General features: G+C 47.5%; 1 protein-coding gene across 5 annotated transcripts in view; it reads left to right on the top strand.

Moving 5' to 3' along the window:
* The window catches only part of SBF1 (SET binding factor 1), a 75,376-nt gene that overhangs the window by 20,938 nt on the left and 27,094 nt on the right, over nt 1-27,344 (top strand). For 4 of the 5 annotated variants that reach the window (XM_070947719.1, XM_070947718.1, XM_070947717.1 and 1 more), the window contains exons 3-22: nt 2,880-3,017; nt 3,172-3,303; nt 6,850-6,960; nt 8,796-8,901; nt 9,139-9,271; nt 9,423-9,531; nt 10,913-11,026; nt 13,888-13,965; nt 14,157-14,270; nt 14,623-14,751; nt 14,875-14,973; nt 15,440-15,644; nt 16,626-16,738; nt 21,700-21,849; nt 21,938-22,006; nt 22,117-22,275; nt 22,367-22,611; nt 22,708-22,880; nt 22,970-23,043; nt 23,165-23,360. In XM_070947719.1, coding sequence (XP_070803820.1) covers nt 2,880-3,017; nt 3,172-3,303; nt 6,850-6,960; nt 8,796-8,901; nt 9,139-9,271; nt 9,423-9,531; nt 10,913-11,026; nt 13,888-13,965; nt 14,157-14,270; nt 14,623-14,751; nt 14,875-14,973; nt 15,440-15,644; nt 16,626-16,738; nt 21,700-21,849; nt 21,938-22,006; nt 22,117-22,275; nt 22,367-22,611; nt 22,708-22,880; nt 22,970-23,043; nt 23,165-23,360 — 2,647 coding nt within the window. The remainder of the gene's footprint in view (nt 1-2,879; nt 3,018-3,171; nt 3,304-6,849; nt 6,961-8,795; nt 8,902-9,138; nt 9,272-9,422; nt 9,532-10,912; nt 11,027-13,887; nt 13,966-14,156; nt 14,271-14,622; nt 14,752-14,874; nt 14,974-15,439; nt 15,645-16,625; nt 16,739-21,699; nt 21,850-21,937; nt 22,007-22,116; nt 22,276-22,366; nt 22,612-22,707; nt 22,881-22,969; nt 23,044-23,164; nt 23,361-27,344) is intronic. The other variant, XM_070947716.1, reaches the window with a different exon arrangement.

Raw genomic sequence — 27,344 nt, 5'->3', positions numbered from 1 at the left:
GTAGGCAATACAGTATCAGCAGAAGCCAATATAAAGCCTGAACACCTTCACAGCAGTGCTAAGCGTATGGTTCAAATCAGAAAGGCACCCCAGAGCATAAAGCTATATAGATAGAAAGACAGACAGATTAACAGAGTTGGAAGGGACCTCATAGGTCATCTAGTCCAACCCCCTGCTCAAGCAGAAGACCCTACATCATTTCTGACAAATGGCAGTCCAATCTTTTCTTGAAAGTCTCAAGTGATGAAGCTCCCACAACTTCCGAAGGCAAGCTGTTCCATTCGTTGCTTGTTCTCACTGTCAGAAAGTTCCTCCTTATTTCCATGTTGAATCTCTCCTTGTTCAGATTCCATCCATTATTCCTTGTCTGGCCTTCAGGTGTTTTGGAAAATAGCTTGACCCCCCTCCTCTCTCTGGCAGCCCCTCAAATATTGGAACACTACTATCATGTCTCCCCTGGTCTTTCTCTTCACTGGATTAGCCATTCCCAGTTCCTGTAACCGTTCTTCATATGTTTTAGTCTCCAGTCCCCTAATCATTCTGATTGCTCTCCTCTGCACTTTTTCTAGTCTCAACATCTTTTTTATAGTGTGGTGACCAAAACTGGATGCAGTACTCTAGGTGTGGTCTTATTAGGGCATTTATAGAGTGGTATTAGTACCTCACTTGATCTTGATTGTATCCCTCTGTTAATGCAATTTAGGATTGCATTGGCTTTTTTGGCTGCCACTGCACACTGCTGGCTCATATTTAGCTGGTTGTCCACTAAGACTTCAAGATCCCTCTCACAGCCACTGCTATTAAGCTTGGTTTCACTGAGTTTATATGTGTACTGTTGGTTTTTCTTATCTAAGTGTAGGACTTTACTTTTCTCTACATTGAATTTCATTTTGTTAGATAGGACCCAGTGTTCAAGTCTGTCAAGATCCATCTGGATCTTGAGCCTATCTTCTAGGGTGTTAGCTATTCCTGCCAGTTTAGCACCATGTTTCCCCGAAAATAAGATCCTGTCTTATATTTTTTTGGGCCCTGAAATAAGTGCTTGGCCTTATTGCCATGTACTCAAAAGCCCGATTGGGCTTATTATCAGAGGATGTCTTATTTTGGGAGAAACAGGGTATCATCTGCAAATTTGGTAAATTCCCCTTCTATTCCCTCATCTAAGTCATTTATGAAGATATTGAAGAGTACTGGGCCTAAGATAGAACCTTGTGACACCCCACTGCTTACTTCTCTCCATGTAGACTTAGACCCATTAAGGACTACTCGTTGAGTACCGTTTGTCAGCCAGTTGTGAAGCCATCTAGTGGTGAAGCTATCTGTCCCACTTTTTTCTAGCTTACGAAGAAGTAGGTTGTGGTCTACTTTGTTGAATGCCTTGCTGAAGTCTAAGTATATTATGTCCACAGTATTTCACTGGTCTACTAATTTAGTCACTATGTTGAAGAATGAAATAAGATTGGTTTGGCAATGATCTGTTTTTAATAAACCTGTGCTGGCTGCTAGTTGTTAGGGTTAGGGTGTTTCCTGGGTCCCGCAATCGATGGGATCCATAGCATACCAGATCTGGTATGCATACCAGTTCTTCTGCCAGATCCAATAGGGCAGATAGAGACTCCTGGAGAAAGGCAGTCATTCAAGTAAGTATCCATTCCTCCTTACTTCCAGGTTGGATCTCTCTTTAACAAACTTTCACCCCCTCCTCCTCATCCTTCCCTCGGGTGCTTTGAGGAATAAGTCAATCCCCTCTTCTCTGTGGCAGCCCCTCAAGGCTCCAGGAGAGCCCCCTGATAGCATACCGTTTCTGTTCGGGGAAGTGCAACTCTCCACCCCAAACGAAAGATGGAGCATCTTCAGAACAGCCGCGGCGATGTGTGACTGTAAACCCCCCCCCCAATTCTCTCCAGTTCTGGTTAATGTAAACTCTGTTCTCCCCACCCAGACAGCTGCAGATGTCAGGACATGGTTTAGTCAGCCCAAGACAGAGATAGGCGACAAGGGGAACCTATTGGGCCTGAGGAAGTGTACTGCGAGTCAGCTGCCTGCCCCTTCTGGCTAACTAGAACTGCCGTGTGTGCGTGTTTGTGTATTATTCCTTCATCTCTTAAGGAGCCCTTAGTTCCTCCCCCCACCCCCCAAACATTGCTGGACCCACCATATTGGGCAATTTCCATTCAGTGCCTGACTGCCCCGCCCCCCTTTTGTGAACAGGTGTGCCCCTTTTAGAATGCAGGCCTGGGCACAGGATGGAAACGACATTGGCCCCACCTTTGGATGGTTTCCGGCAAGAGTGGGATGAGGGATATAGCAATAGCAATGGCGCTTAGACTTATATACCAATGTACAGGGCTTTACCGCATTCTCTGGGTGGTTTACAGTGTCTGCATTAACCAACCTCGGAAGGATAGAAGACTGAGTCAATCTTGAGTCCAGTCAGGATCGAACTGCAGGCTGTGGGCAGAGTTTTCCTGCAATCCTCTATTCTAGCCACTGCACCATCATGACTCCATTCTTGGCCTGCTTGACCTGTCAGAGGCTTTTGGTACCATCAGCCATGGTCTCCTTCCGGACTAGCTCCGTGGATTGGGCCGCAATGGATTGTGCTGGTTCCCCTCTTTTCTTTGGGGTCAATGCCAATCAGTGATGATTAGAGGGGAGAGGTCCCATGCTCAAGTCTTTGGGACGCTTCTGGGAAAGGGGCACCCCTTTCCTCAGGCAGAGACCCTTTCCTTGCCAAAGAAAGGATTCCCTCTCCGCGGTCAGGCGGGAGGCCCCCAAGTGGGGAAGGAAGGATCCTTGCTCTCTTTGGCTGTGGCAGGAGAACTGGCTTTCAGAGACAGAACTGGGGGCTGCACTAATGATGATGTCTCCTTCTGCAGTTTTGCCAGCCAAGTGGATGGCAGCTTTTCAGGGAGAGAAACCCTCCCACATTCTTCATCGCTGTCCTGACTGACATCAACTCAGAGCGCCACTACTGTGCCTGCTTCACCTTTTGGGAGGCCATTGAAAGCATTCAGGTAAAGAGAGGCCTTCCATCTTGAACCGTGTTTGGGGCAAGGACTCCACTGAACATGGACTAGCGCAAGGGGGATCCCACTCCCTCCACCCTGTGCTAGTCCCCAGTGGGCAGCTCAGCCAGCAAACTTAGGTAACTGGTCCTTTCCCCCCCAGCAGCTGCAGAACCGCTGGAGGAAGGAGGAAGTGGAGGAGCTGGAGGTGAGCGCCCTCGTCCATCCCTCACAGCTCTTTGCCCCGAAGAGTTTGGTGCTTGTCTCTCGGCTGGACCACACTGAGGTTTTCCGGGTAAGACTTGCTGGGCAGTTTGACAAACCAACCTCTACCTAGGGTGGGTCACCATGAACCACGGTTTACCGTCTGTTAGCTCTCAGCCACCTGAGCTCTCCCTTCTTATCTTTTGAATTATACTGTTAAGCATGTAGAAAGTTCAGCTTGTCCAGAACTAGGAGAGGCGTACAAAGCATTTACAAGGCTATAAAGCGTTCTGAAATGTTGGCTGTCTGAGTGATGGAGGCACCACAAAGTCAGGCTGCAAAACTCTTTTTTCAGAATCCGAGCGGGAAGAAGCCCGGGCGGGGATGGGGGGGGTGTTGGTCCCTGAATTCAGCCCCAACTTCGATGCCGGAATCCACCTGAAAGCAGAACCATCCATGGCTCTCCAGTCTCTCCTGAATTGCTAAGCCAAATGCAGTTCATCCAGCGCTCTTCCAGGCTCTGCCTTCCTCTGACTTAGGAGAACTAAGTATTTTTAAAGTGCATCTCTCTCCTTCAATGGGTGTGGATAATAGCGGAGGTTTTCCTGGTTAAGATGCTGGTTTCTATGACAGTCTTGGGGGAGCCACTTGCACAGCCGATTCTGCAGCAGAGTCCTGCACTGAGCAGGGAATTAGAGGACTTGTGGGGTTCTTCCTAATTCTGTGATAAGACGATGGTACGCTACCTCTAGTCACCGGACTTAAGATACACATTTCAGCCTGAACACCTAAGGATCTGGGCCTAAGGGTGGTACCTTTTGAGAAGGAAAGACCCTTTTCCAGGGCTTTCCTTGGATCTGTAACTCCAAGATTTTATCCTTAAGATCCCCACAACCGACACTGTAGTAAGAAATAGAAAATTATCTATTTTAGTTTTAAGATAAACTAAAATATCAGATTTGGTTCTTCTTGGTTCCTCCAGGGCAAGAGTATAATCAGACACCACCACATCTTAATTTGTGTAGGACCCCCACTTCGCCACCTCCTTAACACCCCCGCCTGAGGCTCGTGAAATCGTGTTTGCCTGAAAGGCTTCGTTATGCCTGAGATGTTGTGCACACGCTAAAAACGCAGCCTGGCAGGAAGTGGTTAGCTTTAAGCCAAAGTAGTCCCAGCCTTCAGTTAAACAGGCCTCCCCAGGTGATTTAGGCTGAGACTAAAAACTTGTCAACAGTGGGGGAGCTCCAAAACACTGCCCTGTTTGTCCCCCAAGACTTCACCCTACAAAGAGTGATTTAAAAAGACATGCCGGATCTCACGGCTGAATACTCCAAACACTGTTTTTCTGTTGCCCAAGCTGTGACTCCCGCTGCCATCTGGCCAGCTTGGGAAAGGCCAGTGATTGAGCAGGGTGACCAGGCAGCCCTGGAGGAACTGGGCCAGGAGAGACGCCAGTTTGGCAAACGAGTCCCCCATTGGGTTAAACATCCTTTATTTATTTCGTGGTTTTTATTTATTCTCATGTGAAAAAATAAGTATAACCCATGTAAAGTCTTTCTTCATTAACGTGTGGGAGCAAATCTGTTTTTTATTTTCATTTGAATGGTATATAGAGGTGATGTAATTGGGAAAAAACTATGAAAAATTGACTATGCAATCATTTATTTAAAAAAATTTAACAGATGTGGGTAGTCCTCACTTAGTGACCACAACTGGGACTAGAAATTCCTTTGCTAAGTACCATGGTTGTTAAGTGAGACATCATGTGACTGCAAGTTGCAATTTCACTGCTGGTTTCTCCATTGACTCTTGTTTGTTGAAAGATGCCCGTGAAGCACACAAATGACTTTTTCCACACCAGCATAACTTTGAATGGCCATTAAACAGGGTAGCCAATAAGCGAAGACCACCTTTATGTCATTTTCTTCTGTGAAAAGAGTACACCCTTGGCTCTAACACCTGGCTTTACCCCTCTTGGCAGAAACGACCTCAGGTAGGTATTCCTTACGACCGTCTCCTGGTCTCTGAGGTCAACAGAGGCCTTACTTCAGCTGGGTGGCGTTTGAGGCCTTTCTCACACACAGAGCCCGTTCCACATCATCCACACACAGACAGGATCTTGATGGGACTCAGACCTGGGCTTTGACCCCCCCCCCCCCCAGCCGCTCCAGGGCCTTCCGTTTCAACAACAGTTAAGCAGGATCAAAATTCCTTTGCTGTGACCACATTGGTTTTGCAATGGCAACCCTGGCCGTCCTTGTTGCGTTGTTAAGTGTGGACCAAGGAGCCCATCGGAACTTCCTTATGGCTTCTCACAATCAGTGGAAAAGCTGGCAGGAAATTGCAGGTCTCAGGCAGCTGGTGGGCAGGCAGGTAAGGGGACTGCTGTTTCCCGGGGGGGAGGTGTGCAGGGGTGCGTGGTGGTAACCACGCTGCCGCAGGGTGGGGGAGGATGTGTGAGGACTCATTGCAGCGCAGCCAGTGAGGGCTGCCAGGTGCAGGAGAGCAGAGCGGCTCCGGGCAGCGGAGTTTTTGTGCACCAAAAAGGATCTGCATAACTGTCACTGGCCCTTTCGTCTGGGGAGGCACAGCCCCGTCCAGAATGGGGGAGGAGCCGCTCATCTTGCTAGAGTTGAGCCTGACTCTGCTCCTCCCCATCCAGACTCCAAGTCAGGACCCCAGAAGAGCCTCCCTTGGGTGGGCAGAGGCAGAACTGGGATCAGGTGCCTATTAATGGCTAGTGTAGAACAAGTGAATGCAGAAGACTGCCAAGTCCTGAGGAACCTGCAAAGAAGGGGCCACATGGCTCAGTTTCTCCCCGTGGCTGGAAGTCACCTGGAATACTTTATTTTTTAGTTCATTTGTTACAAAATTTAAACCAGCTGATAGCCAAAATTCTCTGGGCAGGTTGCAATAAATCATACTAAAGTTCAGTTTGAACAAAAACTGAGAAAGTACTGTAAAATGCAAAATAAAAGGAACCATCTAGGCAACCGCAAAGCAAAGTATAAAGCAACGTGAATTAAATGCAAGTCAGATACAAGTAAAAACAGCTTTAAAAGCTTAGAAAAAGGGAACCACTGCAGTACGCTTCCCCTGAGTCCCAGGCCTTGAGACCGTTCAGAATTATTATGCCGACCTATGATAAATGCTGATTTGATTTAGAGTGAAGTGTCAAAGGCTGTGCAGAGAGAGAGTCATACCGTGTAAACTTCTGGATGCCTGGCATCTTCCTCCTCCTCTTCCTCCTCCTCCTCCTCCTCCTCCTCCTCCTCGGAGCCCAGGTGTTCAGATTTCCACCTGAAGCCCAGGGAGGTGCTGCTGGCTTAAGCCTCGGATGGATTGGAATGGGTGGAAACTGCTGAAGGGCAGGCTCCCTCCCTCCCTCCCTCCTTCCCTCCCTCCCTCCCTTCCTTCCTTCCTTCCTTCCTTCCTTCCTTCCTTCCTTCCTTCCTTATTGCTGGGCTTGCTCCTGGTTCAAAGCACTTTCTCTGAGCCCTTTGCAAAGTGAATGCTTTCCTGGGAGAGCACCCTGTTGCTGCTGCTGAGCCTTGTCTCTCCCATCAGGGCGGTCCTTGCTTCTGATGGGTGCCTTCTGCTGAGCCCCACCACCCCCTATGTCCTTTGCTCCCCACAGAACTGCCTGGGGCTGATCTACACCATTTACGTGGATGGACTGAGCACCTCTCTAGAGACCGTGGTTGGGAATCTCCTGACGTGCACCATCCCCATTACGGGGGGCTCCCAGGTGAGTTCCACATCTGCCCCACATGGTTGACCCTCCAGTGACCTATGCCCAGGGCAGAGCGAGTCTTTTGGGTAGAGGGAGGGGTATGCTTGCCCAGGCACACCTCACTTCTCTTCTGTTGGTCAACATTGCTGTGGTTCTGAAAGGCTGATGCATAGCAGCACGGAGGGTTTCTCCAGACCAGGCACTGAGGAAAGCCAGGGGTGGGGTGGGGTGGGAGTGGGGTGGCTGTAATGACTGGCTGGCTGGCTGGCTTCCTTCCTGCAGGGGAGTTTGGTTCTTTCACTGCCTTTGCGGCCTTTTCAGGGACCAAATGTCTTTTTGCATCTGGGTCTTCATTTTTCATTAGAGGGGCTTCTATTTATTTATTTTATTTATTTTATTTGATTTTTATACCGCTCTTCTCCTACTGGACTCAGGGCGGTGAACAGCCAAGAATAAAAACATTCACATACAAAATTTAAGATTAATTTTAAAAGAATTAAACAAGTTTTGGCCCGGTATAAAATTTAAAACACCCCAACTAACATCAATTTATAAATTAAAAATATCTAAAAATATCTAAGGGGGTGGCTCAAGCCAGCCCAGCTTGATGAAATAAAAAAGTTTTAAGGGCACGGTGAAAAGCACGGAGATCTGGGATCCTATGTATCTCCGGGGGCAGGTTGTTCCAAAGGACAGGTGCTGCCACAGAGAAGGCCCTCCCCCTGGGGTTGCCAGCCGACATTGCCTGGCCGACAGCACCTTGAGGAGTCTCTCTCTGTGGGAGCGTACTGGCCGGTGGGAGGCTATCGGTGGCAGAAGGTGATCCCGTAAGTACCCAGGCCCTAAGCCATTCTAAAATGTATGTATTGTTTATTAACTCACCGGTTTAATTTATTTTATTTGTTATTTGCCAAAAATAGCACAGCAGCTATATTCTGGTTTGTTTATTTAATTTCTATAGCCACCCATCTTAAAAGTGGCTGTGGTTTGCTTGGGAGGGTTCCAGAGGGCTAGAGAAAGGCAGCGATGGGCATCTGTGTGCCACAAGTGGGAGCTGGAGCTCCCTGGGGGCAAGGCTGCTCTGGCCTTTCTCTGCCTTCTGCGTAGCTTGCAGCAGCCTTGCCAGCCCCCCAGAACTCTCTTGGTAGGCAGGCTCTTCTGGGGGCTGTCACAGTTAGTGCCCTCCTCCTCCTTCTCCCCCCCCGCCCCCGCTTTGTGCTGCTGCCTTGTGGCCCTCTGCTGTGTGTGTGTGCTTGCTGCCTCTTTGTCGCTTGGCCATCAGTCTGTGTTGTGCTGTGTTTCTAACTGATTGTGCTGTTTCTGTCTGTCTCTATCTCAGCCTGACCTGGATGACGAAGCAGCGGTATGCACGACTTTTCTCTCCTCGGGGCTGCCTTCTTCCCCAAGAGGAGGCCTGTGGGGCTCCAGGAGCAGCTCCCTGGCCCCTTTGGCGTGTGCTAGGGAGAGAGAGGATGTGTGAGGCTGGGGGAAGGCAGGCAGGGTGTTCAGCTGGAAACTGAGCCGGACTGGACCTTCTGCTGCAGGGCCCAGAAGGGGCCGGTGAGCATCCTCGGGGCCTGGAATTCTCCAGGGGCAGACCACACAGGCCCTTTCCTAGCCACGGGACTGAGCAGCAACCAGCCATCATGGCTTTGCATCTGATGGGGCGAGACATGTTTTTCAGCACACCTGAGAACTTCTCTGGAGTCCTGCCAGGTTGCCTTTCAGACTTCAGCCGCTCCTGTGACAGGAGGAAGGGCCAAGAGCTGATTTCCCACCAGCTTTGGGTCTTCGGCCTCTGCAGCCTTTGACCCTGGGGCCTTGTCTTTCTCTCCCCTCCCTTGTTGCAGAGGACGATTTCCCTTGGTGCAGGCGACAGGCAGGTGATCCAGACGCCCATCAGCGACTCTCTCCCTGTCAGCAACTGCAGCGTGGCTCTCCTCTTCCGGCAGCTAGGTGAGGCCACTCAGGCTATTCGGGGATAGCTCCGTTCTTGGCCCTCCATGCTGCTGCTCTTGGGAGAACTGTCCCCAGGGTCCAGAAACCTCAAGGCGGTTGGTCCTGCGAGGCTGCAATGTCTCCAGATAAGAAAGAGGCTCTGTCGGAGGGAGGAGGGAGGGTCCTTCAGTTGGTGGCTGCGTCCCAGTGCAGGAGGTCCCGTGGCGAGCCTGAGAGACCATCCTTTTCCTCCAGGAATCACCAACGTGCTGATTCTCTTCTGTGCGGCCCTGACTGAGCATAAGATCCTCTTCCTCTCCAGCAGCTACCAGAGGCTGACCGATGCCTGTCGTGCCCTGCTTGCCCTCCTCTTTCCCCTGAAGTACAGGTCAGTAAAGAGAGGCTCGGGCGGCTGGAGCTCCTCCGCCCCTAGCAGATCGCACTCTGCCCTGAGCTGCAGCCGCTGCCGCTCTTGGACTAAGTGGGTCTCAAGGAGCCGTAGAGCCTTTCCTTGAGAGGGTCTGCTTTCTCTGTTACAGCTTCACATACGTGCCCATCCTGCCAGCTCAGCTGCTGGAGGTCCTCAGCACACCCACCCCCTTCATCATTGGGGTCAGCTCCATCTTCCAGTCAGAGACCCAAGAGCTGGTGAGTGGAGAGTCCGCCTGGGCATTGGGAAGCATGGCAGACCTGGGATTAGGAGCCCAGGCTTTGGGACAGGCTGAGTTTTCTAGTGGGCAGCTCCTTTCTCTGTTCCTGCTTTCTGGGAGGGCATTCGCTCTTCTCCTGAGCTGCCCTCTGGGCAGGGCTTTTTCTACACAGGTACTCTTGACGTAACAACCATTCAAAGTTTTGCCAGTGCTGAACAAGTGGTATTTATGACCAGCCCTTGAAACTCCAGATAGTCACGGGGCCCCTCCAGTCATAGGATCGCAACTCTGGCACTTGGCAGATCTCCCACCCGCCATCTACTCATGAGCCTCCGGCCACCTGTAGCTTCCTGCTGGCTTCTCCATTGACTTTGCTTGTTGCAAGCCAGAAGGAAGTTGCAAGTTGTGGTCACGTGAGGTCCTTGCTTAAAGACAGCAACAGAAGAGAACTACTGAAACCTGTTGCAAGAATGCATTACAATGTGCAGGACTCTTTAGCTTAGATGAAAGATTGGGGTGAATACACAGGCTGGGATAAGAACATGAAAATAGCCCTGTTGGATGAAGCCAAAGCCCAGCTTGATGCAGCCCTCGGTTTCTCACAGTGGCCGGCGAGATAGCTTTGTGATGCTAATGAGAAGGAGGTGGGCTGCCCCTTTCCTATCACCCTTCCCCTGCAGTGGGTCTCTGGAGGGAGGCTGCCCCCAGCTGGAGGTGACATGGAGACTGAACGCCTGGAAACCTCACTGAATTCATCCAGTTCCCCTCGAAAGCCCCCAATTATTTAATCTTCACCCTGTCTTGAGGAAATGAGCGCAGGGTGAAGCCGTTTCCCTCTCATCTGCTCCAAATCTCCTTCCGGTCAGCTTCACGGAGGCCCTTGTCCTGGGGATGTAACAGAGAGGAAATTTTCACCACGCCTGGGGGGTGGATTGACATCCAGGGCTCAGCCATCCAGGGAGACCAGGAGGGGCTGGGAGGGCAGCGAGCATGCACGTAGAAAATTCATAGAAGATGAAAGGTAACATTTCCTTACTGAATTTGGCCTCACAAAACGTGGCGGTGTTGGTCTCTGACTGGCAGTGAAAGGAAAGCCGATTCAGGGAAGAAACAGTAGTTGGCAGCAGCCAAATTGCCATGACTGTATTTTGCCTTGAGTGCCATGGATACCAGCTGCAGAGCTAGCCACGCTTTGGGCTTAATCCCATAAGAGCCAGTTTGGCCCTCTGGGAGCACCAAAGGGATCGCGTTCTGGGCTCTTGCGGTCTCCTCCTGCCCCTTTCCGGGAAGAAGTTCTGGGTCCTGCTTATGGGGAAACTTTGAGCTAATTGGGCCCGGTGGAGGCTGTGGACGTGAGAGGCCTTTGTCACTTTTCCCAGCTGGACGTAATCATCGCAGATCTCGACGGAGGGACGGTCACCATCCCGGAATGCATCCACATCTCTTTGCTGCCTGAACCTCTCCTCCATCAGACACGTGAAGCCCTCTCGATGGTAAGTGTTTCTCGCAAGGGGTCTGTAGAACCCTGTCCGAGTGGGAGTAAAAGCAGGCAGGGGCACAATGTAGATGGGGGGACACCGAAGGCGCCACCATGCCCAGTGCTTTGTTCCTGAGCACAGGGAGCTTTGATCCTCAGAAGCCATTTCTGCAGGAGGCAGCTGGTGCTAATGGGAACATCCCTCGTTCTCTGCCTAATACCGGACCAAGGACGGGTTACAGCTGCTCGCTTTCAGAAGCTGTTTGGAGTCGTATAATTGGTGGCAGGATCAGGTGTTTTTCTACTTTTAGAGAGCTGTAGGGTGGTTTTTAATTCTGTTTATTTCTTTGGGGAACATTTGTAAATTTTCAAGGTATTTTTGCTCAGCTGTTTTACATAAATTGCTGGACATATAAGGTGGTTCATAAATTCTTTTTAAAAACTGTCACCAAGTTGATTAAAACAAAATTAAAGTAAATCATTAAAGCAAAGTAATGGAATCTCTGTTTAAGATATTTTCCCCCATACCTTTCTGAAAGAGTTGAGAAAACTTTTGGCTTCAGATTAATAGGTTGTTTCAAACAAAGCAAACTTGAAATAAATGTTTTAGTCTGGTAAAACCAGAATACAGTTGTGCCTATATATGTAACATTTATACCCATTATACTATTCACTTTTGGGGTAATACAGAAAAGGACTGAAAATACTAAAAACACATGACAAAGAAAAGGAAATATAGGTAACATCTCTCCATACCTTCCCTTCCTTGCCAACCATCTTTGTTGCAATTATACTCATAAATGTCTTCATTATCTTTTGTTTTGTAATTTCTTCCTTCTTTTTCAGGATCTCCTCAATTCCATCCAACCACAACTTTTGAGATTCTCTTTTCCCTCAGCTGATTCTCTTTTTCTTCCTGTATTTCTTTTAATCAATTTAATCCTCGTTTTTTCTTGAGGTTAGCAAACCACCCTAGCATGCTGTCCATTACCTTCAACATCCAATCCACATTTATTCATCCCTTGTTCATTCTTGGCACCCCTTCTGTGTCAAGAAATAGCATTTAGCTGTGAAGTGGTGGGACAAGGACCCCCCTTGGCTTGTAAGCGAATCCCTCGATTCAAGATTCTCTCTCTCTCTGCATTTTTTCTGCAATCCAAATTGTCAATTTTGTCATCTCAGCCACCTCCACCAACTTCACCATTTATTCTTTCATTACAAGTAACATCAAATCTTTCCACCACTGTGCATATTGAAATCATGCTGCTGTTATTTTAGTTATATATAAAATAGACAGGACCCAAAGCACCAACTATACAGAGTGGCCTCAGAGTCAGTCCAGCACAGAGTGGCAGGGTGTAATTTGCAGGCAGGAAGAGCCTATCCTGGATGGCACAGCCAGATGGCTGACATTCTGTGCAGGAACATTTACCCAGAATGTGCACAGAATAAGGCCCCTTGGAACATCTGCACCCATCTGGCTTTCCAGGAGGGCCTATAGATCTGGGCTCTGCTGGCTGCCCTGCTGGGGGGCACCCTGTGCTGGAGGGGGAACATTGAGTGAGAGATAAAAGTCCACCACTGCACTGTTCATCTTCTTGTTTTTTAGCCTTTATTTAATTATTGTTATTTTAATATTTTGAATCATTGTTAGCTACTTTGGATAGTGAGATGGGCAGATGATAAATTTAATAAATGAATGAATAAATACACAGGTCAGAAAAATCCTTTGATAAAATTTCAACTTTGGAAATCTTAGGACCCACGTTTTTGAGATCCAAATCATATCTATTCTTGAAAATGATATATTCCTTTCTGAAAAATAACTACAATCTCTAGAATTGCCACTTTTTCTGTCTCCATTAATGCTGAATTATCCAACAAAATTTTAAAAATCTGATGTTCTGTATAATAGCGGAGAAGTCATTCCATTCTAATCTGCAATTTTTACAGGGAAAACTTGTGAATTGTTTTATAAGTTGTTTGTAAAGGTTGCTTTAAGTTGTTTGGGGTGCAGAGTCTCAAAACCTAAATTTCAATTCCATGTAATTCACCTTTCGCCCCAATAAATCTGCTACATTCATCACTCAATACACGTTCTGGTTTTGATTGGGTTTAACATGTAAAACCACTCAGGTTTTATTTTTTAAATCGTGCCGAAATACATTCTTCCCAAAGTTTTGCAAGTCAAGTATTTTATATCTTTCTTCCTAATAAGAACCTCGTGTAAGCTAATTATGCCTTGTTTTAATTTTTTTAAAGAGTGAAACTTTTTCCCCCTTTTCTGAGGAGCACATTTGTTCCATTTATGTTCCACGTTTCCAGAAGAAGGAAAAATGTCTTTGTATAATAACATACTGTGGCCCGGAAGTGAGAAATATTTCCCTTAAGGCTCAGGGTGCCTGAGGGAGGCAGTGGATGAGCCCCAGCCAGGAAAGAGTAAGCACGTCACTTTTAGCCTCTTTTTATTAACTGCACAGAAAGTGGACAAGGAGAACTTTTAAGACACAGGACGGGGACAGTTGAAAGGACACCTCGCCTTGTGTCCAGTGCAGTTGGCTTGGGGCCCTCGAACAACCGAATGGGCGGAATGACTTTCTCTGAGACTGCTGTAGAGAGTAAGGAAGGTGATCTCGGTCTAAATAGACAAAAACTGATACCTTGGCAAAAAGGCGCTTTTTTCAAGGTCCAGGTGACATTTGGGCATGGGTCAGGCAGGCATCTCCCTGATTTCACTGGAGTGTAAGAAGGGGGAAGAGGTACAGCACAATCAGACATGTAAGTTGTGTTTGCTTTACAAGTTGTGGCCCTGGAGAGAGGGCGATGGGGGAGACCCCACCCCCCATTTGAACAAATTCACTGACTTTGTCCAAGCAGGTCTTGGACCCAGAGTTGGAGATGGCAGATCTGGCCTTCCCACCCTCCACCATCTCTGCTTCCTCCCTCAAGATGCAGGTAAATGAGAGCCCTTTGCAGAAGATCTGGCTTGCTTGGCTTTGGGCTTCTCCGTCCCAAGTCTTCCATGGGCTGCAGGGATGCTCAATGCACAGCGCTGCAAAGGGGATGCGGGATGCAGGGGTCTTTCAGGACCACGGCCGATTCTCCCTTTTCACCTCTGACCTTCTCCCTTGCCTGTCTGGCTGCAGGATAAGGAGATCCGGGCAGTCTTCCTCCGCCTGTTTGCCCAGTTGCTGCAGGGCTACCGCTGGTGCCTGCATATCATCCGTATTCACCCGGAGCCGGTCATTCGCTTCCACAAGGTAGGCTGCAGAGGAGAGTGGTCAGAGAGAGCAGTCATGGGGGCAAATTCTCTCTGGCCCACCCAGCGTAGAAAGCTTGCTCAGGGGGGCCTTTAGTGACATGTCCCAGGTGTCCAACACTTATGAGTGGGTGATGGAGTTAAGGTTCCAGGATTTTATGCCGACAGGGTGGAAGGTGGGGGGGGGTGTTCTTTCATCAGGAATGGAAGTTCCCTCGTCCAGAGCTGGGATGGGTCCATTTCTCAGTCAGGGTGATGGATTCCGCAGTCTCAGGAGAGGGCTGTCCTGTGGGCCTCTGGCCTTCTCCCTCAGTACAGGCCCTCTTCCCAGACTTCTCTCTCCCTTGCTGCAGGTCGCCTTCCTCGGGCAGAGGGGGCTGGTGGAAGACGAGTTCCTCCCCAAGGTGCTGGAGGGCATGGCCTTTGCAGGCTTTGTGACCGAGAGGGGGCCCCCCTACAGGGAGACGGACTTGTTCGATGAGGTGAGAGGCTTGTGGGGAAGGACTCTGAGCCCCCCCTCCATGCTCCAGCTGATTGGTGAGTGTGTGCGTGCGTGCACATTAAGAGTGCTTAAAGAAAACCTTCCTTTCTTTCCTGTTTCTTAGCTTGTGGCCAGTGAAGCCAAACGGATGCAGGCCGATGAAGGAAAGAAGGCAAAGGTTCTACGCCACGTCAAGGAACTGGCAGAGCAGCTCTACAAAAATGTATGCCGACATAGCCCTGGGTGTAAGGAAGTGTGCTAGCCCTGCAGTCAGATGCCCTCCATGGCATCTTTGCACCCCTCCTCCTCCCCGGAGAGCACCAGCATCTCCTGTTTTGTTCCTGCTTTAAGGATTGGGCAGGGGATGCAGGCCCTGCACTGCATAAGTGCTTGGCTGGGATCCCCCCTCCCCCCGGTGTCTCACACACGCACTCACAGACTCCGAATGAGTGGATTGCTTTTTGGCATCCAGCCATACATCCCTGTTCTTGCTAAGGCAAGTCTTGTCAAGCAGATTGTCCCGTAATGACAAATCAGTCTGCCTGATTCTGTCGGGGGCAGGAGATGCTGATCTTGGCTGGACATTTGGAGAAACTTCTTGAGGGCTCAACTTGCTTGGGTGGAATGAGCTTTGGTCCTAGCACAGGCAGCTGCTGTCCTTGACCTCTGCTGCTGCCTCTGTTGTCCAGGAGAACCCTTACCCAGCAGTGACGATGCATAAGGTACAGAAGCCCACGGAGGGCTGCCACCTGCGTCTGCACCAGAGGCCGTTCCCGCATTTGGACGAAGGGACCATCCAGTGGATTGTTGATCAGGCCACGGCCAAACAGCAGACGGCACCTCCTTTGGTGAAGGCGGAGAAGAAAGCCATGGTGCCATCTGGGCCACCCCTGGGTACGTGGGTGCCAGCCGCTGGTGCCGAGACGGTTAGAGCCCTGGGGTAGCGTGGTCCCTTGGTGAATTCAGAGGCTCCCTCGTTGGAGCATGTCTCCAGGCCGAGTCTATGGGCAGCTGGAAGGCCTTTAGAAAAATGACTAATGATGGGAGAGGCCCTGAGGAGATCTCAACCCAGCCTAACTCTCTGGGGCAATGGAGAAAAGTAGGATATAAATCTAAAGCATGAATTGATAACTAAAAGGATCAGCTTGAGTCAGAGGGTGCCAAGTTCTTAAAGAGATGGTTGGCCTTACCTTCTGCATGCAGGGTGGGTTTCAGAGGCCCCAATATTCCCTTTAGACAACTTCTGCTGGGTTTAATAAGATAGGAGCCCCGAGGCAGGATCCAGTAAGGACCTTCTCGCCTTCTGGGTTATACCGTGGTCATCAAAAAGTCCCCAGTGGCCAGGAGAGGAATTGCCCAGCGCCACTGCAGCTCCTCGGCAGATGCCCCCGTCTCAGGAGATGCAGTGCTACCATCTGGATTAGCGTCACTTCTTGCTGGTCTAGAACTGGTGACAGCAAATTCTTTGGATGGCCTTTTATTCCACTCTCACTGCCAGCTTTGTAATGACCTGGTTTCACCTTCCCTGCCTTCATTCTGAACTCTGAAACCTCCGTATTCCCCAGCCGTTCCTATCGAAGGAGCTGCTCTCCTCTCCTGACTGTTGCCTCTGTCTGCATCTTTGCCAGCTCCACAGTCTCCTTTTTGAGCTTCAGAAAAAGGAGGTGGTAGAGCTTTGAAAAGTTGCAGGAAAGAGCAGCTCAAAGAGAAATTGCAAAGCAAGGAGGCTCTTGAATGCCCCTGCTGGCCTGGGTGAGGCGAAGATGCTGCTGGCTGTTCTCATGCCCAATTTTGGCCCAGGTGGTGCCCTGGAGTCAGGCAGAAGGGGTGCTTTCCCGGGACCTCCAAACAGAGGCTGGCTTTTCTCCCTTCCAGGGACCCTCATGGAGCGGAACGGGATGCTGCTGACCAACAGTGCCCGTCGACTGGAGGTGGTCAGGAATTGCATCTCCTTTGTCTTTGAGAGCAAGATGCTAGAAGCCAAAAAAGTGAGAACCTGTGTGTGTGTGTGGGGGGGGGCTCCCTGGGATAAGCACCCTCCTTCCCTTCACAAGGGTGGGGCCTATGCCGAGGTTGAGATTTTCCAACAGAAGCGTATAATGTTAGAGTGCATTTTTGTTAGAGTTTGCAGCAATCCAACCAGCACACAAGTAAAGAATTAATCAGGATTCATTTATATAAGAAACTTCTTTATATACAATACCATACAGCGGAAGCCAGAACCAGAACTCAAAATCCAGAAGTACAGAATCAATAGTCATAGAAGCAATAGAATCACAGAAGCACTCATAGATAGATAGATAGATAGATAGATAGATAGATAGATAGATAGATAGATAGATAGATATAGGTATAGATATAGGTATAGATATAGATATAGATATAGATATAGATATAGATATAGATATAGATATAGATATAGATGATATAGATATAGACATAGATATAGATATATCAGTGAACTTAAGCCACACTCAGGCTCCGAGCTGTCTGGGTCACCAAACAGTCCCCATTGCTGACCTGTTACCATGTCTATTCCAATTCATGAACCCTCATACACTGACACACCTCCTTTCATGACTGAAATAGACATAAAACCAAATAATATTCTTCCCATGGTGCAGTCCACCCAATGGCTTGGTCATTATATCTGCCAGATTGTCCTCTGAAGAACAGTGAAGCAAGCTAATTAATTTACATTTGATGGTTTCTTTTACATTACAGTATTTAATATCCACATGCTTGCTTCTATTCTTTACTCTGTCACCTGTAGCCACTTTAATGCAAGCAGCATTATCCTCAAACACCGTTACAGCTTCAGTTACTTTTACGTTTAAATCCGTTAACAGCTGTACGTACCAAATTACCTCTCAGCAAAGCTCAGACAGAGCAATAAATTCTGCCTGTGCCGTAGAAATGGCTACAGTTGTTTGTTTTCTGGACTTCCAACCAATTAAAGTCCCTTCAAACAATACCATAATCCCAGAATTAGACTTTCTGGTTTTTACATCATTGGCATAATCACTGTCAACACAACATTTTAATTTTGATTCTTCAGAGACCTGTATTTGAAGATCCAAGTTCCCAGTTCCCTTCAAATACCTGAGAATCCTTTTTATACCGATCCAATGCAATTGCGTTGGTGCAGTAGCGACTTAAGATGCTTATTGCACAAGCTATGTCTGGTCTGGACTACTGTGACAGATACAACAAGCTCTGTACTGCAGACTAATAAATCTCTTGATCACAGGCTTCACTTTTTTCCTCCCCCAAATTGTTGTGAAAATCTGTGCTCATAGGTGTTGAAGCAGAATTACAATCCTTCATGTCATATCTCTTCAACAGCTGTTCAGTTTTCCTTCTTTGACTGAAAACATAACCACCTTTCTCAGTTTTTTGTATCTCTACACTGAGATAGTTTTTATTTCTCCCAAATCTTTTGATTCAAATTTTTTTCTCTAATTGATTAGCAAATTCTTTTACCTGTGACAAATCCTTTGCAATGAAACAAAGACCATCCACAAATGCTAACAGACAATCCCCACTTTGTAACTTTCCAGTATATATGCAACCATCAGCCTTGCAACTCTTGAACCCAAGACCCTTCAGTGTAGTATCTAAACAGATATTCCCATTCCTGGCTGACTGCTTCAGCCCATAAATGGCCTTGCTCAATTTATATACAGTATATAAATGTAAATGTTTAAATATGTATTTTTAGTTTAAGTAAAGAATAATTGTTATATGAGGAGATTTGGAGAATTGTAAGCACGAAATGATTTTAACCGATTGAGATGCTGTCTATGATCGTTTGTAAGGATGACATTTTTATGTTATTGTTGTGGGTTTTTTTTGTTTTTTTTTATTTTATTTTTAATCTAAAATAAAACTTTTTTCAAAAAAAAATTATATACAGTATAGAATAGAATAGAATAACAGAGTTGGAAGGGGAGGTCTTATGTTAGGCTTTTTACTTTCATATCCTGGTGCTTGAACCATGTAAATTTCTTCCTCTAATTCTGCATTGAAGAATGCTGTGGTTATATCAAAATGCCAAATTTTATGTCCACATGCCACTGCCAACGCTAGTGCCAACCTTCCGCTTTCGCTCTTTACAGTTGACACGAATACCTCATCATAGTGCACATTTTTCCTTTGTGAAAAACCTTGTGCCACTAACCTTGCTTTATATTGTACCTCATTGTTGGGCAGTACTTTCTTTTTGTACACCCATTTACATCCTACGGTTTTGCAACCTTGTGGCAAAGTCATAGATGTGAACACTTTACATTCACCCATGGATTTCATTTCTTTGTCCATGGCTTTTTTCCATTTTACTTGTTCAATTTTGAGTAATGCCAATATTTCCTGATAGTTTCTTGGCTCATACCTCATATTACAGAGCTTAACCTCACCAGCAGAATACCTGTCAGGTGGAATCCTCTTATTCCATCACTCTAACCTGTGTGGCATTGACTGCTCTTGTGTTTCAACCCTCTCTTGCTTCATATCTGAATCATCATCTTCTCTTGGCTCCTTTTCTTGTTCTTTTTCTGTTTCTCCTCCCTGAACGCTGACACCAACACTAAGTGAGTTACTGGCACTAAGTGGGTCACTGGCACTAAGTGGGTCATTCCAAACATTTGCATCAATTCTGTTCCAATTTTGCTCTGCAAAGCTAGCAGACCTGGAAATGTCTTCTTTTGCTCCCATCGCTAAAGCGATAGCTCTTTGAGCCAGGCTCAGAGCCTGTAAACCTAAGCTTCCTAGCCTTCGGTTGACCTTTTCTCCTGATTGCCTTTGGAATATGCACCCATGCATTGTTTCCAAAAACTCTTAAATGTGCCAGAGATGGCTTTCTCTCATATAGCACTGCATATGGAGTATTATTAATAGAGGAACTCCACAGCCTATTGATTAAATAATTAGCAGTCAACATGGCTTCACCCTAGTACAGGGGTAGGCAATTGTGACTCTTTTACAACCTGTGGCACACATAATATGTTACTAAACTTTTCTTGCAGACATGGAATCAGCACACTGCCTTTTTCAGTGATTTAGCTTTCTGGCCATTTGCTAAGGCTACTGCATCACCTCCAGCTGGATCCATTCTGTAAAACAATTTTGAATTATTAATAATTGTTTGACTAACCCCACTGTCAATTAACCATTTGTCTCTGCTATTTCAATAGCTAACTTTTGCAACAGCAGCTTGTCCATCTGTTTTTCTTCCTTGCAAGCAGTCTTTCTTTGTAGAAAATCTTTGCTGGGCTCTGTGGTCTTTGTATGTATTTCTGTGGTCTCCTTTGCAGTCTTTAAATCAACTACATTCAAGAATTGTTCATCTTCTAAGATGATATAGTCCAGTGCCTTATCATGCTGCCTTTGATCTGAAGCTGCTAATGGTGCCTAGGGTGGATTAACAACAATATCCCAGAGCTCCTTACCCTTCAGGAAGCAATTTTGAAGCCCAAATGATATAATTCTTCTGTCCCAATTGAGGCAGAGAGCTCTCCTGGAAATCAACAGCCATCCTGCAAGCCTTCTCTGCCTTGTTCCTTTTACTTTTTTAACACAGGCAGTCTCTCAGCTTGATTACAGTTCAGTCTTATTGTGTCTGGTGTGCTCTGGGCCCATAACCTGTTAGAGTTTGCAGCAATCCAATCAGCATACAAGTAAAGAATTCAACAGGATTCACTTATATAAGAAGCTTTTTTATATACAGTACCATACAGCAGAAGCCAGAACCAGAACTCAAAATCCAGAAGTACAGAATCAATAATCACAGAAGCAATAGAATCACAGAAGCACTCATATATATATGAGTATATATATATATATATATATATATATCAACTAACAGACTTTTAATGACGTGGGAAAATACCCGAGATTTTAACTTTTTACATACACACACCTGCGAAAACTTGAGAAGACATATATGCATTCCTTTTTTTTTTCTGGCAGCCAGCGGAAAGGCAGAAGAAAAAAAAAGCCTAGAAACTAGTGATTGTGATTTCACTGAACTAGGGCTGCATAAAAATCTTGGTTTACATAGGAAGAACCTGGCTAAAGAGAAATACACATAAAGTCTACGAAAAGGAAAGAAAACAAATACTGTACCTTTACAGGGAGGATACATGGGATGAGGGTGTGGCTAACTGATGAGGACTTATAAGTCCGAAATAGATCTATCTTAGTCTCCCAATGGGCAGCTGAGTGTTTGCTGGCTGCCAGAAAAAAAAGGCTAGAAACTAGTGGATTGTGATTTCACTGAACTAGGGCTGCATAAAAATCTTGGTTTACGTAGGAAGAACCTGGCTAAAAAGAAATACATACATACATACATACATACATACATACATACATACATACATACATTCAGCATGTGGGAGGGAGCATACTGCATCCCTTTCGCCTTTCAGCTCAATCCAGAAGCCCTCAAGCAGTCGCATTCACAACAAATCATTTTATACCAAAATATAAATTTGAGATATAGAGATATAGATATAGATATAGATCTGTGAACCTAAGCCACGCCCAGGCTCTGAGCCGTCTGGCTCAACAAACAGTCCCCATTGGCTGACCTGTTACCATGTTTATTCCAATTCATGAACCCTTATTCACTGACAATTTTGCACTAAATACTTCCATTGTAGAAATTGTTAAAAAGGGCCCATTATCTATAAAACAGAGGTTTTAAATATGAGCCAGACCAGTTGCTGGATGCCTTTCCTGTGACCTGTGGTGTAAAGCAGAACAGAACCCCCAGAATACATTTTGCCAGGTTTGGATGGGGGAGGAGAATTGGCTGCAAAGAGACCCACCCTCCCAATAGCGGAGCCTCCTTCCCTGCTGGCCTCAGACTTCCCCAGAGCAGGACAGGTTGTGAGTGGAGGGGGGGGCAGATGCGGGGCCCCTGCTGAGCGCTGCCCGGTTTGCCTTGCAGCTCCTGCCGGCTGTGCTCCGAGCCATGAAGAGCCGGGCCGCTCGCCACTGCCTCACCCAGGAGCTGAACCTCCACGTGCAGCAGAACAGGGCCATGCTAGACCACCAGCAATTTGACTTCATTGTCCGGATGATGAACTGCTGCTTGCAGGTGCGGCTAGACGTCTGGGGACCCCTCCCCACCCCAGCGCCTGGCTTCCTTGGGGCTGAACCGCAGCATTGCTCTTATCTCATCACAGGACTGCAATGCCGTGGATGAGCATGGGGTCGCTGCTGCGCTTCTGCCCTTGGTCACCGCCTTTTGCCGCGTAAGTAGCCGGGCTGGCATTGGTGGGATTGCGGTGGCCAAGGAGGGAAGGGACACGGGTATCCTCCGCTCAAGACATTCCTTCCTTCCTTTCCTTTTGCCATCCTCCAGAAACTCAGCCCAGGAATCACCCAGTTTGCTTACAGCTGTGTGCAGGAGCACCTGGTGTGGACCAACCTTCAGTTTTGGGAAGCCATGTTCTACAGTGACGTGCAGAACCACATCCGTGCTCTCTACCTGGAGAGTAATGAGGAGGACTGTGCTGAGAAGGTAGGGCTGAGCTTGGAAGGAGCAGAGAGGGAGGAGCTTTTGAGGCAGCTGCCTCACAGCTCATCAGCTAGACTGCTTCCCTGGTTCCCAGATGGCCGAGGAGGAGTCGGCTCTGGATATCGCTGCCGTGCAGTGCCGTCTTTGGCCCACCATGAGCCGGGAGAAGCAGCAGGAGCTCATTCAGAAGGAAGAGAGCACCGTCTTCAGCCAAGCTATTCACTATGCCAACCGCATGAGCTACCTCCTGCTGCCTCTGGACACAAGCAAGAACAGGCTCCTGCGGGGCGCTGGACTGGGAGACGCTGAGAGCGTCAGCAACAGCTTAATCACCAGCAGGTAGCATCCCGCTGAGCTGGGCGAGGGCAGGGCGGAGGCGCAGGCAGGGGAGGAAGAGGAGGGTGTTTATGCTCAGGGACCTCTCTGCCTTCTCAGCATCGCTGGCAGTGTGGCGGACAGCTATGACACCGAAAGTGGCTTTGAGGATGCCGAAAGCTCCGATGTGGCCAATTATGTGGTACGGTTCATCAACCGCTTTGTGGATAAGGTCTGCACAGAGAGCGGAGTCACCAATGAGCACCTCAAGGGGCTACATGTCATGATTCCAGGCAGGTGCACCCTTAGCTGAGAATGGTCGGGAGGGGATGGGGGTGGCCCTGAGAGGGGCTCTCATTGCCTTTTCTCCTGCGATCCGCAGACATTGTCCAGATGCACATCGAGACCCTGGATGCCGTGCACCGAGAGAGCAAGAGGCTCCCTCCAATACAGAAGGTGAGAGCTCCAGTCTGGGCATCTGGGGGAGGAGCTGCCCACAGGAGTGAGGCAAGCAGCCTTAGTTCCAGTAGGCTCATCGGCCTTTTGGCTAGAGGTGAGCAGGCTTTGCTTCTCGCAGCCCAAGCTCCTCCAGCCGAACCTGCTGATTGGAGAGGAGAGTGTGATGGGTGGTCTGCGCGTTTACCTGGTGCCCGACGGCAGGGAAGAAGGCTCTGGAGGCAGCCTCGGGGGGCCTCCTCTGCTTCCGGCTGAAGGAGCGGTCTTCCTTACCACCTACCGCATCATCTTCAAGGGCACACCCACAGACCCACTAGGTAAGAGGGCACCAGAGCGGTGCAGGCTTCTGGGAGAGAGTGCCAGGAAGTGGGAGAAAGGTCCCCGCGTCTGAAGACAGGCCATCCTAAAAGGCAGACCTCAAGGGGGTCCTTGGAAGAGGCCATGGAGGAGCCCAAGCCCAACCGTCTGCTTAGTGCAGGAATCCAAATTAAGGCAGGTTGGCTGAGAGAGAGAACCAGTCTTGACCACCCCCCTGGGTGACCCCCTCCTTAGGTATTTATAGAATCTCTTGTGCGCACAGGTGCACGCACACAGCGAGAGAGAGAGAGAGAGCTATCCTTTCGGAAGGTTAAATGTTCCCAACTCTCAATCCTTCTTCCTAAAATTTAGTTTATAATCCCTTAATCAACCATATATCAGTGCCTGAATCCTTGAAATTGGGTGCCCAGAACTGGATCCTTGAGATGGGATCTCCTAGTGCAGAATAAATGGGGGAAATGACCTGCTCTGGCTCAGATGATTTCCATCGACTCCAAAGGAGCCTAGAATCGTGTCTGCTTGTTTTGCAGCAAAGGAGCTTTCTGACAAGCATTTGCCTCTCTTGCATTTTTATTTTGTTATATATACTTTCTGCCTACTTCTTTAATTGTATCAATATTATTTTAAATTTTATTTCAGTCTTTATGACATTATAACAATAGCACTTAGACTTATATACCGCTTCACAGTGCTTCACAGCCCTCTGTAAGCAGTTTACAGAGTCAGCCTCTTGCCCCCAACAATCGGGGTCCTCATTTTACCTACCTCAGAAGGATGGAAGGCTGAGTCAACCTGGAGCTGGTCAGGATCGAACTTCAGGCAATGGGCAGGGTCAGCCTGCAATACTGCACACTACCTGCGCCACCACAGTTGTTGTTATTTGTGAAGTCATGTCTGACCCGTCGTGACCCCATGGATAACGTTCCTCCAGGCTTTCCTGTCCTACCATCCTCTAGAGTCCATTTAAGCTCACGCCTACTGCTTCAGTGACTCCATCCAGCGACCTCATTCTCTGTCGTCCCGTTCTTCTTTTGCCCTCAATCTTTCCCAGCATTAGGCTCTTCTCCAGTGAGTCCTTCCTTCTCATCAAGTAGCCAAAGTATTTCAGTTTCATGTTCAGGACCAGACCTTCTAAGGAGCAGCCAGGGTTGGTCTCCCTGCATTAAATGCTTGAAACCAAGCATTTAATGGCAAGTGCCCTACCATGTGCATTAATCAAACAGATGGCAAGAAAGCAGGGGCAGTCAGGCACAACACTGATTATGTAGACAGTAAACATAGGGTCAGTCAAAATGGACTCAAATGTCTATACACCAATGCAGAGTATGAGGAATAAACAGAGTGAATTAAAAATTCAAGTAAAAGAGGGCAGATATGATATTGTTGCCATTACGGAAACTTGGTGGGATGAAACCCACAAATGGAACATACAGCTAGAGGGATATCAATTATTTAAAAGAAATAGACCAAATAAAAGAGGAGGTGGAGTTGCACTATATATAAGAAATAACTACATCTCTACAGAAATAGAACACAACAATGATGAAAATTATCTTGAATGCATTTGGGTCAATGTTAAAGGGGGGGGGGAATGACATTGCCATAGGTCTATACTATAGGCCACCCAACCAAACAGAAGAAGTAGATGAACTTTTTGCTAGTCAGCTAACTAAGTTATGTAGGAAGCACATGACAATAGTAATGGGGGATTTTAACTAACTTGACATCAACTGGGAGACAAACTCTGCACCAGGTGGAAGATCCAACAGGTTCCTAACAAACCTAGCAGACAACTTTGTTTCCCAAAAAGTAGAGAAGGGAATAAGGGGATCAGCCATATTGGACTTAATTCTCACTAACAGAGACGAAATGATAGAAGGTGTTGAAGCTACAGGAACCTTGGCGGCAAGTGATCACACAATATTAGAATTCAACATTATGCAAACACAAGTAGTAGAACAAAGTCAAACTAGAGTCTTGGACTTTAAGAGAGCTAATTTCAATAAACTTAGAGAGAGCTTGAGAAGGATTCCATGGATGAGAATCCTCAAGGGGAAAACAACTCAAGAAGCTTGGGAAATTTTGAAAAGTGAGATTATAAAAGGATAAGGATAAGGATAATTTTATTTCTATATCTCCCCTCTCCCGAAGGACTCGGGGTGGTGTACAGCCAGGTAAAAACACAATACAAATATCACAATTTAAATTTAAAAATTATTAAAAGTATTACATTTAAGGCCAATTAGCTAAAAAACCAAAAAATTTAAGAACTCTGAATTTAAAACTCAGTTATGAAGCTAGCCCTGCCTGTCGGAAGAGCAGGGTCTTAAGAGCACAGCGGAAAAGCCCAGTGTAGCACAATACCAATGAAGAAGAAAAATAATAGATCTCAAAAGAAACTAGCATGGCTGCATAAAGAACTCTCTAACAAATTGAAAGACAAAAAGGACAAGTATAAAAGTGGAAAGAGGGGCAAATAACTAAGGCAGAATATCAGCAAATAGCCTGAGCCTGTAAAGATGAAGTGAAGAAAGCTAAGGCTCACAATAAACAAAGGCTTGCGACTTAAGTAAAAAATAACAACAAAAAAAAAGCTTCTTCCAACATATTAAAAACAAGAAAAAAGTCAAGGAAACAATTGGCCCATTGCTGGGAGAAAGTGACAAGAAGGTGACAAGCAACAGGGAGAAAGCAAAACTACTTAACTCATTTTTTGCATCTGTCTTTACACAAAAGGAAAAAAACAGTCCAACCTATCAAAAACAGCACCACAAAAAACAGATTAGGAATACAAATTAAAATAGGGAAGAAAATGGTAACACTTGTCTACCCTAGATGAGTTCAAATCACCAGGACCGGATGGATTACACCCCAAGGTTCTGAAGGAACTGGCAGACGAGATCTCAGAACCACTGAACTATATCTTTCAAAGATCCTGGAGCACAGGGGAACTGCCAGAGGATTGGAAAAGAGCTGATGTAGTTCCCATCTTCAAAAAAGGAAAAAAAATAGATCCAGGAAACTACAGACCTATCAGCCTGACCTCCCGGTCTGAATCTGATCGAACACAGTTAAGAACCCATATTAGGTCTTATCTTGTGGCGATGGAAGCAGAGAAGTGGGATCACTTCACCGCTCTCATTGCATCTGCAGAAAACCGCCCAGCGGCCCTGTTTAGAGTGACCCGCTCTCTTCTTAATCAGGGAGCGAGGGAAGACCTCTTACAGGACAGAGCTGAGGATTTTGTACAGTTTCTGCAAGATAAAATCACTCAGATCCAGATTGGATTGGACTCTGACTGGGCAGAAGCCATCCAGGAGACTGGGGTAAGTCTTGGGAGTAGTATCTGGGTTGAGTTTGACCCTGTTTCCGTCGATGAAGTGGACAGGATTGTGGGTAGACTGGGTGCCTCCACGTGTTTTTTGGATCCGTGTCCCTCTTGGCTTGTTTCAGCTGCCCGGGAGGTCACTGGGGACTGGATCCAGGCAATTGTCAACACTTCCTTGAGGGAGGGGGTCTTCCCCGCCTCTCTTAAGGAGGCGGTGGTTCAACCCCTCCTCAAGAAGCCTGCCCTGGATCCAGACTCACTTAATAACTATCGGCCTGTCTCCAACCTTCGCTTTATAGCGAAGGTTGTTGAGTCTGTGGTGGCACAACAGCTCCCACAGTTCCTGGAGGAAATGGAGTTCCTAGACCCGTACCAATTGGGGTTCCAGCGTGGGCACAGCACGGAAACGGCATTGGTCGCTCTGGTGAATGATCTCTGGCGGGTCGGGGATGGAGGTTGTTCCTCCATCCTGGTCCTACTTGACCTCTCAGTGGCTTTCGATACTATCAACCATGGTATCTTACTGCAGCGACGGGGGGTTGTGGGTAGGAGGCACTGTCTTACAGTGGTTCTCCTCCTATCTCTCAGGTCGCTCGCAGTTTGTATGGGTGGGGGGGCAAAGGTCCACCCCGAGGCCCCTAACTTGTGGGGTGCC

The sequence above is a fragment of the Pituophis catenifer genome, unplaced genomic scaffold, assembly GCF_029215685.1.
Source record: "Pituophis catenifer annectens isolate HBS135680 unplaced genomic scaffold, rPitCat1.0.hap2 SCAF_7, whole genome shotgun sequence".
Taxonomy (NCBI): Eukaryota; Metazoa; Chordata; class Lepidosauria; order Squamata; family Colubridae; genus Pituophis; species Pituophis catenifer.
The sequence above is the reverse complement of the archived record's forward strand: the minus strand, read 5'-3'. Positions and strand labels throughout refer to the sequence as shown.